Raw genomic sequence first — 16,013 nt, 5'->3', positions numbered from 1 at the left:
CCTGAACTCGACGTTGAGATACGCCCTGAGGTGTCAAGCTTCCACACACAAGTTCAAAGGCAAAACCTCACCACGGACCGGTTCAAGCGCTTCTCTACGTGGGATTCACTACTGAGATCTGTCGCCTTCCTCATCCATATAGCTCGTTCTCACAAGTCTACAGACTATGCCAAAGGATGTAGAGGGTGGCATCGTTGCAAACAACCCCGCACTCCTGATGAGCTTTCTCAAGCTATGGATGTCATCATAAAAGCAGTCCAAAAAGAAGCTTTCCCAGTGGAATTATCTGCCCTCTCCGATGGCAAAAGCCTGCCCAAGAGCAGCCCACTCTTCAAACTCAGGCCTGTGCTTGAAGAAGGCCTCATGAGAATTGGAGGCAGACTCAGACATGCACCACTTAGTCCATGGGCCAAGGCAAAAATCGGTACCACCTGAGGTGACCGCACGATTTTGTTATTTTTGTCTTCCTACATGTCTCTAGTTTATATTTTGGTATGATAACCCTGCCGATTTGGTAGCTTAAGGATAGTTATCACTCTGTAAACAAACCTACCCCCATATAAATGACAAAACCCTGATTTCTGTGTATTAGTCCAGATGATATGTGAAAATGATGTTCCCTTTTTCGTAAAAGCATGAAACTTGGTACGCTTATAGTTTGGGGCCCTGTACAGTTTCAGAAATTGAGCCATCGCAAAAATGCCTTGTGGCGGCCATTTTAATTCTGCCATAAGCAAATTATGTAGTTTGCATCATATCTCCTGAACCACACATGCTAACACTGAAAAGGAGATGTCTATCCCAACGTTTTCATGGTCAAGGATTACAATGATACCATATAGAACATCATAAACTGTTAAAGTGACTAATCAATGGTGAATTTGATGACGTTGTGAGAAGGAAATGACCGTATCTGATAACCGATGCTATAACTTCAAAGCCATGACCATTCTCTGCCTAAGATGTTTTGATGAGTGATTTGACTTATATAGACCTTTTGTTAAAATAGCGCCGAGGTCCCTCCTAAAGAACCTGGGATTTTCCTTGCCAGATGGCCAAATCCAAGATGGCCACTGCCGCCATGTTAAAAAATTGACTTTTGACCCAGAGCACATAGAATAATGTATGAAGACACTTTTCGGTGTAAGTCAACCACGAGGAATCCGATTCTGACATCAGTTTGACATTATGGCATAGTTTTGACCCAGAATTCCAAGATGGCTGCCATCCAGTATTGTGGAAATGTAACTTTTGAATGGGAAGGTATAATGTGCGTTTGGGGTTTTACCACAAGGAAGGAGATTATGATGTTTTGAGAGTAATTTCAGAATTATGTTCACTGAAAATATGTTAATGTGAACACCCATTTTACCTTGGTACTGCTGTACCAACTACCCCCAGGATTTCTTGCATTAAAATATTTAATGAATGTAGATAACTAAAATAAGCTCTTTTTATTAACACGATTTCACGATTTCAGACGGACAAGCCCGTCTTTTATTGTCACACGATCACACATCAACACATGCATGGCCACAAACACAATCATGCTGACGGTGGCCGGTGAAATTTGTCCTCTGCATTTGACCCATCCTGGCTTGTCCTTTCCTCCGGGGGGCAGGCCAGGAGCAGTGGTCGCTTTCTCGTACAGCGCCCGGGAACCAACTTCGGATGTTGTCGTCACTGGTCGGATGACGATGATGATCTGATCTTCTGCATGTTTTTAATGGGGGGGTTATGTACGGAGGAACCCCCTGGGGGGAGCACGGGGAGAACATGCAAACTCCACACAGACAGAAAGGCCCTTACGACGAGATACCCCACCTGGGCAGTGGGCACTGAAGATATGGGGGGGAACACAACCACAGCGCCCACAGTGTCCCAGGCGAGAATCGAACTCAGGACCTTCTGACTGTGAGGCGACAGCTCTACCACTGAGCCACCGTGCTGTAGCTGTAGCTATAGATTCTGAATCATCAGATTCCGCTCATCATCTTTAGCCAAGTATGCTGTGTCATACCGGTCGATCACACAGATGATATGTCAACATCACCATGCCGGGCAAGGATGATGGATGACACCTTGTGGACATAGTCCGACCACTTGTATGGGGTGCCATCTTGTGTCTACCGATCCAATTGCTGATGCAGTTGCCATCCTCTAGATCATGCCCATGTCAACGAGAGTGATGTAGGGTTCTTGCAGCCCTACAGATTGGAGATAGAGCTTCTAGATGCGCTTGCTCTTCTGTGTCTTCCTGTATGTGATGTTGGAGTTGAATAAGGCCACACATTCATCAAAAACACAATGTTCCAGCAACTCGTGGAGGTTTACAAGTTGACCACAACCAGGTCAATCACTGCCTTGGAGCGCTCCACTCCATCTCAGCAGCTCCTACCTTGAGTTCCTCCCCGGGTAGTCTCGCTTGCCAGACTCCCTCCCTACAATGGCAGAGTCTGGCTGTTAATACCTCCACCCTGGTATAGGGGAAAAAGGCTCCGTTCACCTTTACAACTATCCACCACAAGTATCAAGCAAGCCTGCTTTATTGCACAATCCAGATCCAACCGTTTTCAGCATGTAGCAACGAGCTAGCATTGTTGATGTTGTTTCACAGTGGCACAGGCATTTGAGATAGACAGATTCGACACGGAGGGAGTGGAAACGAAATCCATAAATGGTCGCCACCAGTCAGTCAGAGCGGGTTGGAGCATGCATGCAGGGAGGAGGGTGGAAGATAATTGTGATGGTGCAGACGCAAAGTGCCGCTCTGTGTAAATTCAGCTTGAGTAGGACCCTGGCCATTCACACCAGACGCACTGCTTTGCTCCGCGCCAGTGACAACTTGTACTGACTTCCTATCTGGCTCCACACAATCACTCGCGGGTCTCACACAAAAATAGATCAGATGCCGAAACAATCTCTGCATGGGGCGAGCTGGCCGCATCACGGCTGGTCTGACTGGACGGTCTAATGTATGTGCTAACAAATGCGCCAAAATGAAACTGGCTGCGCTTCCAGACGCTTCATCACTTCAGCGTCTGGTGTGTTTGCACCTTTTCGCATCCATTTTGAGCCATGCCTGCATGCATGAGTTCAACTCCTTCCCGTTTGACCTGGCCTCCCCAACCCTCCGCACCCTACAGTCTGCCTGCCTCTGATGAACTCATTGCAGACTTAAAATCAGCCCATGCTGCAGGAGAGGAGAAATTGACCAGATTCTTGCAAGTCCTGGGGGCCCTATCTTCGCAAAAGTGGTACGCCGCGCGCAATGCAAATTGGGGGCGTGCACAAGCGCATGCCTGTTATAATTTTACTGGACATAGGCGTGCCACAATCAGGCGTTTCTGCACAGAATACGGGGCAGCACCTCTTACCCGCAAAAAAAAAAGCACCTTATGCGCTAAATACTCCGCTGCGCTTGAGCGCACCATAATCTCTATAGCCTACTGTGCAGCGCAGCGCAGAGTAAAATTCCTTTTGGATATGTCATTAGACACGGACGTGCCATGCCAGGACATCAAATTCTGCTGCTAAAATTGGATGTTAGCAGATAATTCAGTGAGGCAATCAACTATAACTCACTGAGAAACTTTTATCACATCGCAAAGAGGGAAATTAATTGAGAAAACTTGTTGGACAATGGACATAGGCTATTCACCTTCACCTATCCCATAGTCTCGCTGGCCAGCCTCCCCTCCCACGCAGGTCTCCATAGTGGGATTGCGATGGGCGGCGCTTAGCGGCAGTGCCCTTGGAAAATAGTTTCCAACAATCCAACTTGCCCTTTTCAGCATGTAGCAACGAGCTAGCGTGTAGGTTTCTGCCGTTAGCTTGCTAGCTAGTTAGCGTTGTTGTTTTCACTGAGGCGGCAGGGCACTATTTACAGCGACACACAGGGAGGAGGGAGCGGAAGCTGCTCTGATTGACGTGGTCGGAGCCAATGACAGAGTTTGTAATAAGCCGGGAGCAGACATCCGGCAGCCACTGAAACAGTCGCTCCAATGGGGAGCAGGTGTAGAGCAGGGGAGGGCTTATCCCAGTTGCCTGTTTCTGTGGTGCCAGACTCCTCTCCTGGTAGGGAGGGGAGGCTGGCCAGCGAGACTAACATAATTATGAAATTACCCTCAAAACACAATAATTGTCATTACTAAACCATGTTTGGTAGGCATGGATTTGCAATTAAAATAGCTATAATTCACCATTGTTAATCTCCGTCCTTACTCTAAAAATGGTAAACCCCAAACACCACATATGTATATGTTGCCATTCAAAAGTTAAGTTTTCACGCTACTGGATGGCAGCCATCTTGGAATTCTGGGTCAAAATGATGTCAGAATGTTAAACTGATGTCAGAATCAGATACTTTGTGGTTGACTTACACTGAAAAGTGTCTTCATACCTTATTCTAGGTGCTCTGGTTCAAAAGTAATTTTTTCAAGATTGTACCAGTGGCCATCTTGGATTTGGCCGTCTGGCAGAAAGTCGCAGGATGTTTGGGAGGGGCCTGGGGGCTATTTTAACAAAAGGCCCATAGAAGTAACCCTAACCCAAATTACTCATCAAAAAATGTTAGCCAGAGAGTGGTCATGGAATTGAGGTTATAGCATCAGTTATCAGAAACTGTGATTTCCTTCTCACGTCATTAAATTCACCATTGATTAGTTACTTTAACAGTTTATGATGTTCTATATGGTATCATTGTAATCCTTGACCATGAAAACATAGGGATAGACATCACCTTTTCTGTGTTATCATGTGTGGTTCAGGAGATATGATGCAAACTAAATAATTCACTTATGGCGGAATTAAAATGGCCACCACAAGGCATTTTTGTGATGGCTTAATTTCTGAAGATTTACGGGGCCCCAAACTATATGCGTACCAAGTTTCATGCTTTTATGAAAAAGTGAACATGATTTTCACATATCATCTGGACTAATACACAGAAATCAGGGTTTTGTCATTTATATGGGAGAAGGTTTTTTACAGTGATAACTATCAATAAGCTACCAGATTGGCAGGGTTATCATACCAAAATATAAACTAGAGACATGTAGGAAGACAAAAATACAAAAATTGCGCGGTCCCCTTAGGTGGTACCGATTTCACCATTGGCCCATGGACTAATTGCATTGTATCCTTCTCAAAACACCACTGAATTCACCAAAACACCACTGAATTCACCATTAACTATTCATGTGAACAGTTTATGATGTTGTATAGGGTGTCATTGTAATCCCTGACCATGAAAACATAGGGGTAGACATCACATTTTCTGCGTTATCATGTGTGGTTCAGGAGATATGATGAAATCAGGGTTTTGTCATTTTTTGGGGGTAGGTTTGTTTACAGAGTGATAACTATCCTTAAGCTACCAAATCGGAAGGGTTATCATACCAAAATATAAACTAGAGACATGTAGGAAGACAAAAATAACAAAATCGTGCGGTCACCTCAGGTGGTACCGATATGTCAAAATTTCAGCCTTGGCCCATGGACTAACTGGAACATGCCGAGAAGAACCCTCTAGTTCTACCTAAACACAGCCACGTCTCTACTCTGCTAGTATGCCATCACCACACACAGGTGCAACATCAAGGCCGCCATTTCACCGAAGGGGCCGTCAGATCTGCTGGCCTGTGGATCATCGGATGCAAAGGGCTTATCAGCTCAGTGATCTACAAGTGCATCACCTGTCGGAAGCTCCGCGGCAAGATTGAGGAACAAAGCATGGCAGAATTGCCTCCTGAACGCCTCAGCACATCTCCCCCATTCAGCTACGTGGGATTGGACGTCTTTGGGCCTTGGAAGGTCACCGCAAGACGCACAAGAGGTGGGCATGCTGAGTGCAAGCGTTGGGCGATACTGTTCACCTGCATGAGCACTAGAGCAGTGCATATTGAGGTAATCGAGTCCATGGATACTTCCAGTTGCATCAACGCTCTAAGGCGGTTCTTTGCAATCCGTGGACCTGCAAAGCAACTGAGGTCAGATCATGGAACAAACTTTGTTGGCGCTAGCAATGAGCTCGGACTGACCATGCGGCAACAAGGATCCAGCGTCCAGAGATACCTGAGTGAGCAGGGCTGCTCCTGGGAGTTCAACCCCCCTCATTCTTCGCACATGGGAGGCTCCTGGGAGCGAATGATTGGAGTAGCTCGCCGAATACTCGACTCCATGCTGCTACAACAACATATTCGACTTTCCCACGAAGTCCTGTGCACGCTCATGTCTGAGGTTTCTGCTATAATCAATGCCAGACCCCTCATTCCAGTCTCTTCTGACCCAGATGCTCCTTTCATCCTAACACCTGCAATGCTGCTTACACAAAAGGTTGGTGCTCCCCCTCCACCTGGAGACTTCTCGGATAACGACCTGCACCGAAGCCAATGGAGACAAGTACAAGCCCTTGCCAGCACGTTCTGGACACGATGGAGACATGAGTATCTCCCGACACTGCAGAGTCGGCGCAAGTGGGTCGAGGATCGTCGCAACCTACGGGAAGGTGATGTGGTGCTGTTGAAAGACAGCCAAGCTGCAAGGAATGAGTGGCCCATGGCACTGGTAACATCCGCCTTTCCAAGCCAGGATGGAAAGGTGCGGAAGATTGAAGTAAAGACCACAGCTCAAGGAACTCCCAAGATGTTTCTGAGGCCCGTCTCAGAAGTCATTCTTCTTTTACCTAAAGAGGACTGAAGCTTAAGCTAACGTTTAAAGAAGCGTAAATAATAGTTTAATAGTGGCATCCCAGACGCCAGGCGGGGAGTGTTCTGCCCTCCTGGCAGTCGTTGTAATTTGGTTGTTTTTAGTGCCGCCGTGTGGTTAAAAGTGGTATTGCAGCAGTATTGAAACGAAACTGAAAGTAGGACCGACCACATGTGGCAGTTGAAAGGAAGAAAGCTGCAGAGCAACATGCTGTTCCACATTCTGTCGCAATCCTTTGATTTGGGCCATCGAACGCATTGTCTGTGAGTAATTATTTGTTATTTGCAAGGTTATCTTTGAGTATTGAAGTAGATTTATCGTCGATGGGATGTTTTTGTGTTGTTTAGTCGATTAATGCTAAATAGGCCTGCTGGCTGATAAATGCTCATATGACATGTCAATACATCGTGCCTCAGTAGCATAGCCTATACTTTTCAGTATATTTTGAGAAGTTATATTTTGAGCAATTTGTGTAATTCCGGCTCTGCTTAGCAAATGTCTATACATTTACTTTTTGTGTAACATTATGTAGCCTAACGCAATGTATATTATTTCTGTCGTTGCAGTTTCATTCCTTGCCATATCAACATGCTCTACAAGAGTCATTAAAAACGGAGCTAGAACGCTACATCCTGACTCTCCTGTTGTTTATTGTGGGAGTTTGGCTGGCTGTCTAATTTTGGTTCAGAAACACCATTAGGAGGACAGTACAATTACGATTCAGAAGGCTACGATTCGATTTGATTACGATTATCGATGCATCTCGATGCATCTTAAATCACTTTTTTTCCCAATACATGATTTATTTTTTCTCACTGTGTGGCTACTTTTAAAATAAAAGTGCATTTGGAATTGCATTGTATTATGATCCAAATAAACAACTGCATGTACTTCCATTATATTTTATTCGATTATTTATTTATTTATTTTAATAATTGATTTTTGACATTTGTGAATCGATGCAGAATTATGCACGTCCGCATCGCATAATCGATTATTTTTGACACCCCTACAATCCATGTGGAAGACGCTTCTGCATGGGGCTGTCAGCTGAACGTTAACGTTATGAGCTAACAGGCAGTGGAAAATCTGCATTGAATTTCTCCACCTGACACCCGTGCTGTTGCTCTAGTCCAGTGGTTCTCAAATGGGGGTCCGGAGTCCCCCAGGTGTCCGTGGCACTTTGCAAGGGGGTCCGCAAAAGGTTTTCAGGAAAATAAAAATAACAACTTTTTATTTTTTTGCAAAAGCTTCATAGTCCAACGAAAATATTTTATGTTTTAAATCTAAAATGGTTCATGGATTACATTCTAATCTAACAAACCTATCAATTTAAAAGTCAAGCACGTTACCGTGGAAACAATTAAGCTTAGCCCAAAATCACAAATCAGACTGAGGGGGTCCCCGGTATATTTTTCTATCTTGTAAGGGGTCCTTGGCTGAAAAACATTTGAGAACCTCTGATCTAGTCTGCTAGCATGGGGCATGACGTTTTTACTTTCACTTACGTCAGTGTTTAGTGATCACACGTCGTGTTTCAAGAATAAAGCAACAAGCTGTGTCTTCCACATCGATTCTACTGAAGAATATCCATAACCTAAGTTCTCTTTCGGCATCGGATCTGTGTCCCGTAATAATCCAACAACAATCACGGCTTTCATTCACAGGGTGAGGCTGTGTAAAAGTGGCTTGTCTCTCTGTGTTGCCTTCCCCCCACTGGCCCGCCTTCTCCTATACATGAGAGCAGCAGCCTCACTGTGTGCACTGTGTGCCCGTGGAGCACGAGTCGGGGCGAAATTAAAAATCATTGATTACAGACATTAGTCTATGACATAAGACATAAGATTGTCAAATTCAAGCAGATTTGGTAGTCTAGGAAGCAATGCAGTACCAGACTCACACACTAAAATAATGGTCGCAAAAATGCAGTCTGAAATCCTATGGAGCGCTGGAATGAAAGGCACGCGCCACTGTCTTAATATTTCACGTCTTTAATTTTTTTTTTACTGATGGTTAACCGATTAAGGGTGTCGGTTAGTCAAAAGTAAAATTAAACTAAAATCTACATCCCTATGTGCAACCCTTGTGTTAAGTACTCACATCAAAGATTTCAAATCCCGCAATGTCCAGCACACCAATGAAGTACTGGCGAGCATTCTTTGTATCCAACTGATGGTTGATTCTCACCACCATCCACAGGAACATTTTCTCATACACTGACTTTGACAGTGCACCAACAGCATAGTACACCTAGACAGAGGAGAGTATTTGAAGAAAATTTTCAACCAGAAATCTCTTGATAACAAATTGGGGAAAAAAGGTTTTTCTATTTTCATGACCGCTCATAGTTAGTTCATAGATAGTTCATGACTTGCTCACCTGATTTACATTCTGACCTTTGGTAACCCACTCATTTCCTACTTTGACCCTTGGGTGACACATGGCCTTAATCATGTCAGCAGAATTCAGGCCCATGAGGTATGCGACTTTGTCAACATCTGGAAAGGCAGTGTTTAGTTAGGCACATTCTTGCAGCACAGTATGTTTGACGTTGACATGAGATCAACTTTGATTAAACACTGACCCTCAGTGCCATCGGCCTCTGCCTGCTCCTCCCTCTGCTTATTCTTGAACTTCATGTTGCCGTGGTGCATGATGGCACCAACCATCTTGTAAATACCGTTCTTCTCCTCTTGGGTGAAGCCCAGCACATCAAAGGCATCCTGAAGCAAAACGTAATGCTACTACAGCTAAGAGATGGTAAAAGAGGTTTCATTGATAGGACATAAAGTAATGCACTTACATCAGTGGCAATTAGCTCCTCAGCATCATCTATAGAAGCTACAGTGGTCTGTCCTTGGGAAATGAATTGGTAGTCATAGGGGTTGGTGGTGATTAGCATCATCTCTGTAAAACGTTGGAAAAAAATACATTAACATGTTTTCATATATTTTCAAATATTATAGTAGTTGTGAAGAAACGATTGCACTTAGTATACCATAAACTTACAGTGAATCAATTAATACATTTTATTAATATCATACTTTGGCAGGTTCTGGGGATTGATGCCTTTAAATTATATGAAAACATATAAATAAATAAAGACACTAAAAATTCTACAATCTTAAAAGTTGGGATCCAGGTTAATCATTAATGGAACTTTGGTCTGTTCATTGCAAGTTGTACCTTTCAGTCTTTCTCAATGTTAAAGTATGAATTTCCCCTTTTTCTCATCTGATAGAAAGTAGAGCTTTTCAGATTTTTTTAGATACTCTCCATTACATGGCTTGTATGGAATATTGTCACCTCTTTATGACTTGAGGCATATTTAGCTCACTTTAAATTATACATTTTTACTAAAATGATGACTGGTCTGTACTAACCCAGCAGTTCCGGTTTCCTTTGAGACAGGATCTGGTAGAAGATGTGGTAGTCTCTTTCAGCTTTCAGTTGAAAAGTGACACGAGACTTTTCCAATAGATCTACCCAGAATAAGATAAGTAAGGATGAATAAAGATGATCAATATGTACCTCCCTTTCTACTCTATTAGACTCAGTGGTATAGTAGTTAATACGTAGCTTATTGCAGATTCTTAACTTACAAGTTTCAATGTCAGCAGATGAGAGCTTCCCACTAACTCCAAAATGAATTCGGATGAATTTACCCTTTAGACAATTGGACAAAAACAGACGTTTGTGGGCAGATGAACCCAATCATCATTACTTTATCACATTACATTATACCATACAGTTGCATAACAACAATGGCAGTTGCCTTGGAGTTGATCATACTATAATCCCAGGGAGTATTTCAAACATTACATGGATATAGGGCTGCAACAACTAATCGATTAAATCGATTAAAATCGATTATTAAATTCGTTGGCAACGAATTTGATTATCGATTCTTTGCCTCGCGATTAGTTGGACCACAGAGCCATCTGTTTTGTTGATAAAAACAACAGCTGACCGCAGCTGCTGCGGCGCAGTGCTGGCTACGTCACTCCCTGGCCCCGCTGTCGCGGAGCCGACTACGTCACTCGCCTTGCGCACGCGCAGTAAACGACAGACAAGTTGAAACATGGCCGAGAACGAGAAAGCAGCTCGACCCAAAACTTCACAAGTTTGGGAGCACTTCATATTAACTCGAACTAAAAAGTCTGTTACGTGCAAAATGTGCAAAGCCGATCTTGCATGGCATGGAAGCACAACGGCCCTGCGTGAACACCTTAAACGCAAACATGTTGGATCATTGGATATGCAGGGAGCTCAGCAGCCGGGTAAGTTAACTTAGCGTTATACTACTACAAACTCGATATGCATGTAAACTAATGTTACATTATTAGACCCATGTGTATTGTTGTTTGAAGTGGAAAAGTTCGTCTCACAGCAGATAGTTTGTTTTGTTTATCTAACGTTAACAGCCGATGCGCCCGCACCCAGGTCGAGAAGCATGGTGTGTTAAGCCGACCGGCTAGTTAACGTTACGTTAGCTTGCTAACGTTAGTGGTAGACCAGACTTGGTAAACTAAGGCTAAAAGAGGGGTTGTTGTCCCTTGTTCATTGGTGTGTGTGTGTGTGTGTGTGTGTGTGTGTGTGTGTGTGTGTGTGTGTGCGTGTGTGTGTGCACATCTTAATGTAAGGAGTGAGCTAGGACAAATTGCATTTGAGGCTTCTGTTATATAAAGGCCTTCTTTACATAAGCAATTATCAACTAAATCATCAATGAGTGAGTTTTATTGAGTTTTATGTTAATAGTGCTGTTAGGCATACTCACTCATAGCCTACTGTCTTTCTCATTTCAGAAAAAAACAACTCACCATGAGGGGCTTCGTTCTGGGGAATGCGGCATGTACACCAAGGCAAGCAGCCATCATGACAGACAGTGTCCTGAACATGCTGGTCACCGACATGAGGCCCATGTCAATGGTGGAGATGCAGGCTTCATTGCCATGATTAACACCCTCCACCCTGGCTACACTCTTCCTTCAAGAACATTCTTCACAAAACTGAACTGTAATTTACAAGTTATTATTGTTAAGACAGCTCAGGTCCGTTAAAGCACTTTATTTAAGAAGATATGAAGATATCTTTTGCACTTACACCATACATTTGTATGTATTTTGTATTCGTTCATGCCCTGTCAAAGCTATTTGATGTAGCAAAGCCCGGTGAGTTTTTGTTTAACAAAAAAAAGTTGTTTTTCAATAAACGGATGGAAACAATATCAGTGCATTTTTTTATCCGATTAATCGAACAAATAATTGACAGATTAATCGATTATCAAAATAATCGTTAGTTGCAGCGCTACATGGATATCAATGTGTTCACAAGCAAAAGTTCACTCACAAATCTAGAGGAGTTGTCATTTCTGATGGTCTTGGCATTTCCAAAAGCCTCCAGAGCAGGGTTGGCCTGGATGATTTGATCCTCCAGGGTTCCCTAGATATAACATACATGTACAGTACATGACGTGTAACATAGCTGTTTTACTGTCTTATGATAAAACAAAGCAAGTCTGAGTTATGGGCTTATTTACATGACTTTGTACTACCTTTTTATCATCCTTTTTTTCCTCCTTCTTGCTACTAACAGCTGCAATGCTGGCAAAGTACTGGATGACTCTCTTGGTGTTCACAGTCTTTCCAGCACCAGATTCTCCACTGGACAGGGCAATACAATATTACAAATTCTGTATATTGACATGCCTTTATTTATTTATGAAATTACAGTTAGTGAATTGTTGTTGATGTGGTAAACTTACGTGATCAAGACAGACTGATTTTCTCTGTCTGTTGTGAGGAAAACAGGAAATGAGTGATTATTTGTGGACAGTATTGCTAGTATAATCTTATGAGACAACATGAGAAACAATTACTTTACCTGACAACATGTACTGATAGGCATTGTCAGAGATGGAGAAGATGTGAGGAGGCGCTTCACTCCTCTTCTTGCCTCTGTAGGCATTGACCACTGACTGATCGTACACTGGCAGCCACTTGTAGGGGTTGACAGTCACACAGAACAGCCCTGAGTAGGTCTGTAGAGGAAGATATCACAAGTCTTTTTCATTTAGATGACTGGTTGAGACAGTGGAAAGATCTGCAGATTGGTCGTTACTCACGTAGATCATCCATGCTGCATAACGCTCTTTGAGGTTAAATAGCACAGCAGGCTCATGGAGGAAGGTGAACATCGCCATGTCCTCAATTTTATCGTACTTTGGTGGGTTCTGGGGAAAGCACTCAGCATCCTTCACAGTCACTGTCTGATGATTGATTAAGCAGAAAATTGTGTGATATAATTAATCAATCATCAACCAATTAATCATCAAGATGCAACCCTCTCAGCCTCATTTAAAGGATTTTTCCACCTATTTTATGTTATTTATAGTACAAATATACTGTATTCTTACTTAAACTCAAACATTTAGCTGTATAAACATTGTATTCTTACTTGACTATAAATCATTCTGTAAAACCAATTGTACATGTCTTTTGTGTTTTCCGGGCTATTCAGTGCCAGTGAATTAGTGTTCAGAATAGTGAGCCTGGTTTTAAACTGAAAAGACAATGGCAATGATGAATCAGCACACAATGGCTTCTAAACACTTCCAAGCAGGCCTGAAAGGTTTTGAAGTAATAAATCATATCAAGGTAAAAATCTCAAAGGAGCTACATGTCAAAATGGCCATGTTACTTTTTGTTTGTAGTAAACATACCTTTCCATCATACGTTTCAGCGGTAACATGAACCCCGTCTCTGGCCTGTACCCTGGCCTTGACAAACTCCACCTCAGGGTCAGTCACAAAGCACTCTTTCTTCATGTCAAATGGTCGGGTTTGGGCCTCCAAACGCTCCATATCTGGTTTCCTCAGAAAGGAAGCGGCCACCCCAAATTCTGCCATCAGGGCTTCCCCCATCTCTACGGTTGTAGAGGTTTACCTGAGAATATTTCCCAGAGATATTTAGCCTAAACACCATAACGCTAAATAGTATCTCCTATCCTGGCATATAAGCACTTGAGTCTACATACCTGTAATCCCATGTTTTATACAATGTCTCTCCGCTATAAACAAGTTGGTAAGATATCCACATATATATATATATATAGCAATATTCAGAGTAAGTAGTTATTGACCAGTTGACCAGTTAGTATTGTGTCTGCCTTTACTTTAATTTTTTTTGGTATGGTGATACTGTGTTGAAAATGGAACTGATGTGAATATGAAAATCAAAGTCTCTGTCTTATCCATTAGCATTATCACTATATAATGCTGCTGCTGCTGAATAATGCTTGAAATCATATTTCAAGAATAAGCCAAAACAAAAAAATTATAAATATCAACGAATGGAAAATGTTACCTGATGTTGATAACTCTTTAGAGTGATTTGTCCCCCTAGTGAAAATTGAACAAATATACTTATTAATTTATTGAAATGCTTATCTGCTATACTCTGTGTTACTAAGGCAAAATATGTAACAATCTAATGAAAGCTGTGATCCTACCTTCAGGCTGCCTGGTGTCTGATAAACTGGTGTTGTCTTCTTACCCGGCTTCCCTCTTTATATAAGGTTCTGCTGACCCATACATGGAAATAGGACATGAGATTAAACATGCGATTTCAAAAAGAGATCCAAACAATATGTGAGATGAGAGGTGGGGGCATGATAGACCTATGAGATCTGTTGTTGTTGCAGGAGGGAAGAGGAGGGGTTGAACACTTTCTAAATTGTTGGCATCATCCAGAGCTGCAGCTCCTGGAGCTTAAAAGCTCATGGGTTATTTTCATGATGCCCATGGAAATTAGATATTGATGCTTTCTTCCTATTCATTTAGGAAAATCACATTTGTACTACAAACTGTACACTCTAGTACTAAAATGGCATGTTGAGCTTTACATTTCCAGAAACATGTTGTTTAGGCTGTCATGTTCTTAAGCTTCATCAGATGTACAAAAAGGGAAGGCTAGCCCTATTTGGTAGGTTTTACAGTAAGTACTCCTGACGTGAACTTGCAGCTGTACTGTACAAGACACTTGCATACTTATATGGTCGCCCTTGAAAGCCCAATCTTTGTCCTCCATTGTGTGTGTGTGTGTGTGTGTGTGTGTGTGTGTGTGTGTGCGCGTGCGCGTGCGTGTCTTTGTCTATCCATCTCTCTGCCTGTATGTCTGTCTAGTGACAGATATTACAGTGGTTTATCAGCCCAGAGCGATCTGCCTCCCACAATACATTTATTGAGAATTATGATTGATTATAGAGTTAATCACTGAGAAGGAAGGAGACATTATCAGCTTGCTAAGGAGGGCAAGGATGGAGGGGAATGAAAATAACAAGGTGTTGAGCTAAGCCCTGTCAGGTCTACAACTTAACAACCAAAGGTCAAGATATCTGTCAGGAATAACGTTTGTGCATCAGGGAAAGTGTGATATGTCTACAAGGTGATAATATGGTCTCTATACATGACTAGAGAAAGTGTGATGGCCTTTATTACATACTATGCACTTCTCTTAACACTGACCCTGTCTCAACTTTCACAACTCCACACCTCTTATGTTTAGAGTGCAGCTCTAACCTTGAGGGCATTACTGAGCTTCCAGGGTGGAACATACCGCTCTATGTTGAGAGTTCCATTCTCAGCTGTCTTGCACTTGTCTCTCTCCTGTCTTTCTCTACAGACAAAGACAGACTGAGACAAAGACAGACTGAGACAAAGACAGACTGAGCCAGGTGACGTGAGCAGCACCTCCAAGCAGATTCAGATCATCTTTCCTCTTACTGAGGTGCGTGGGCTTTTTGAAATTGAGTGTTGGGACACGAGGCAGAGGAAATGCTTCTCTATAGAAAATGTCAGAAGGTCCGCAATCAAGGAGTTTACCTGAGAATATTTGCCAGAGATATTTAGCCTAAACACCAGAATGCTAAATAGCATCTCTATCCTGACATCTAAGCACTTGAGTCTGCATACAATCCCAAGTTCTTATACAATGTCCACAGCCAGCTATAAAAACACATTACGTACTAGAAACAAGTTACAACTAGATATATTCTAGTATGTTGTTTCAAGGAACAACATGCCACCCAATTAAACTTATTTCAAGTTTGAGTTTTCAACGTCTAAACCACTGCATCTGTTCTCCTGTCTCTTGTCACCTCTCACAGTAACATTGTTAGATGGGTCTGTCTACATGTCGTAATGTCTTTCTATCCTTGAGGACAAAGATAAACTTGTGAATTTTTTACTTGGATTTCTTCTACTGGCTGTGATGCCCTTTTATGCATCTCAGGACTGGACACCCACC

The 16,013-nt window shown here is 42.6% G+C and overlaps 1 protein-coding gene across 1 annotated transcript in view; it reads right to left on the bottom strand.

The window, feature by feature from the left end:
• Positions 1 to 13,630, bottom strand: part of LOC310800088 (myosin-7-like) — a gene marked incomplete at both ends in the record, with an annotated part of 60,271 nt that extends 46,641 nt beyond the window's left edge. Inside the window, 12 exons of the mRNA XM_083662667.1 lie at positions 8,809 to 8,958; positions 9,088 to 9,206; positions 9,293 to 9,431; positions 9,512 to 9,615; positions 10,092 to 10,190; positions 10,311 to 10,374; positions 12,058 to 12,150; positions 12,263 to 12,371; positions 12,473 to 12,500; positions 12,592 to 12,748; positions 12,833 to 12,976; positions 13,430 to 13,630. Of these exons, the coding sequence (XP_083518793.1) occupies positions 8,809 to 8,958; positions 9,088 to 9,206; positions 9,293 to 9,431; positions 9,512 to 9,615; positions 10,092 to 10,190; positions 10,311 to 10,374; positions 12,058 to 12,150; positions 12,263 to 12,371; positions 12,473 to 12,500; positions 12,592 to 12,748; positions 12,833 to 12,976; positions 13,430 to 13,630 (1,407 nt within the window). The remainder of the gene's footprint in view (positions 1 to 8,808; positions 8,959 to 9,087; positions 9,207 to 9,292; positions 9,432 to 9,511; positions 9,616 to 10,091; positions 10,191 to 10,310; positions 10,375 to 12,057; positions 12,151 to 12,262; positions 12,372 to 12,472; positions 12,501 to 12,591; positions 12,749 to 12,832; positions 12,977 to 13,429) is intronic.
• Positions 13,631 to 16,013: the final 2,383 nt, after the last annotated feature.

This window comes from Poromitra crassiceps (assembly GCF_964638095.1).
Source record: "Poromitra crassiceps genome assembly, chromosome: 2".
Taxonomy (NCBI): domain Eukaryota; kingdom Metazoa; phylum Chordata; class Actinopteri; order Beryciformes; family Melamphaidae; genus Poromitra; species Poromitra crassiceps.
The sequence above is the reverse complement of the archived record's forward strand: the minus strand, read 5'-3'. Positions and strand labels throughout refer to the sequence as shown.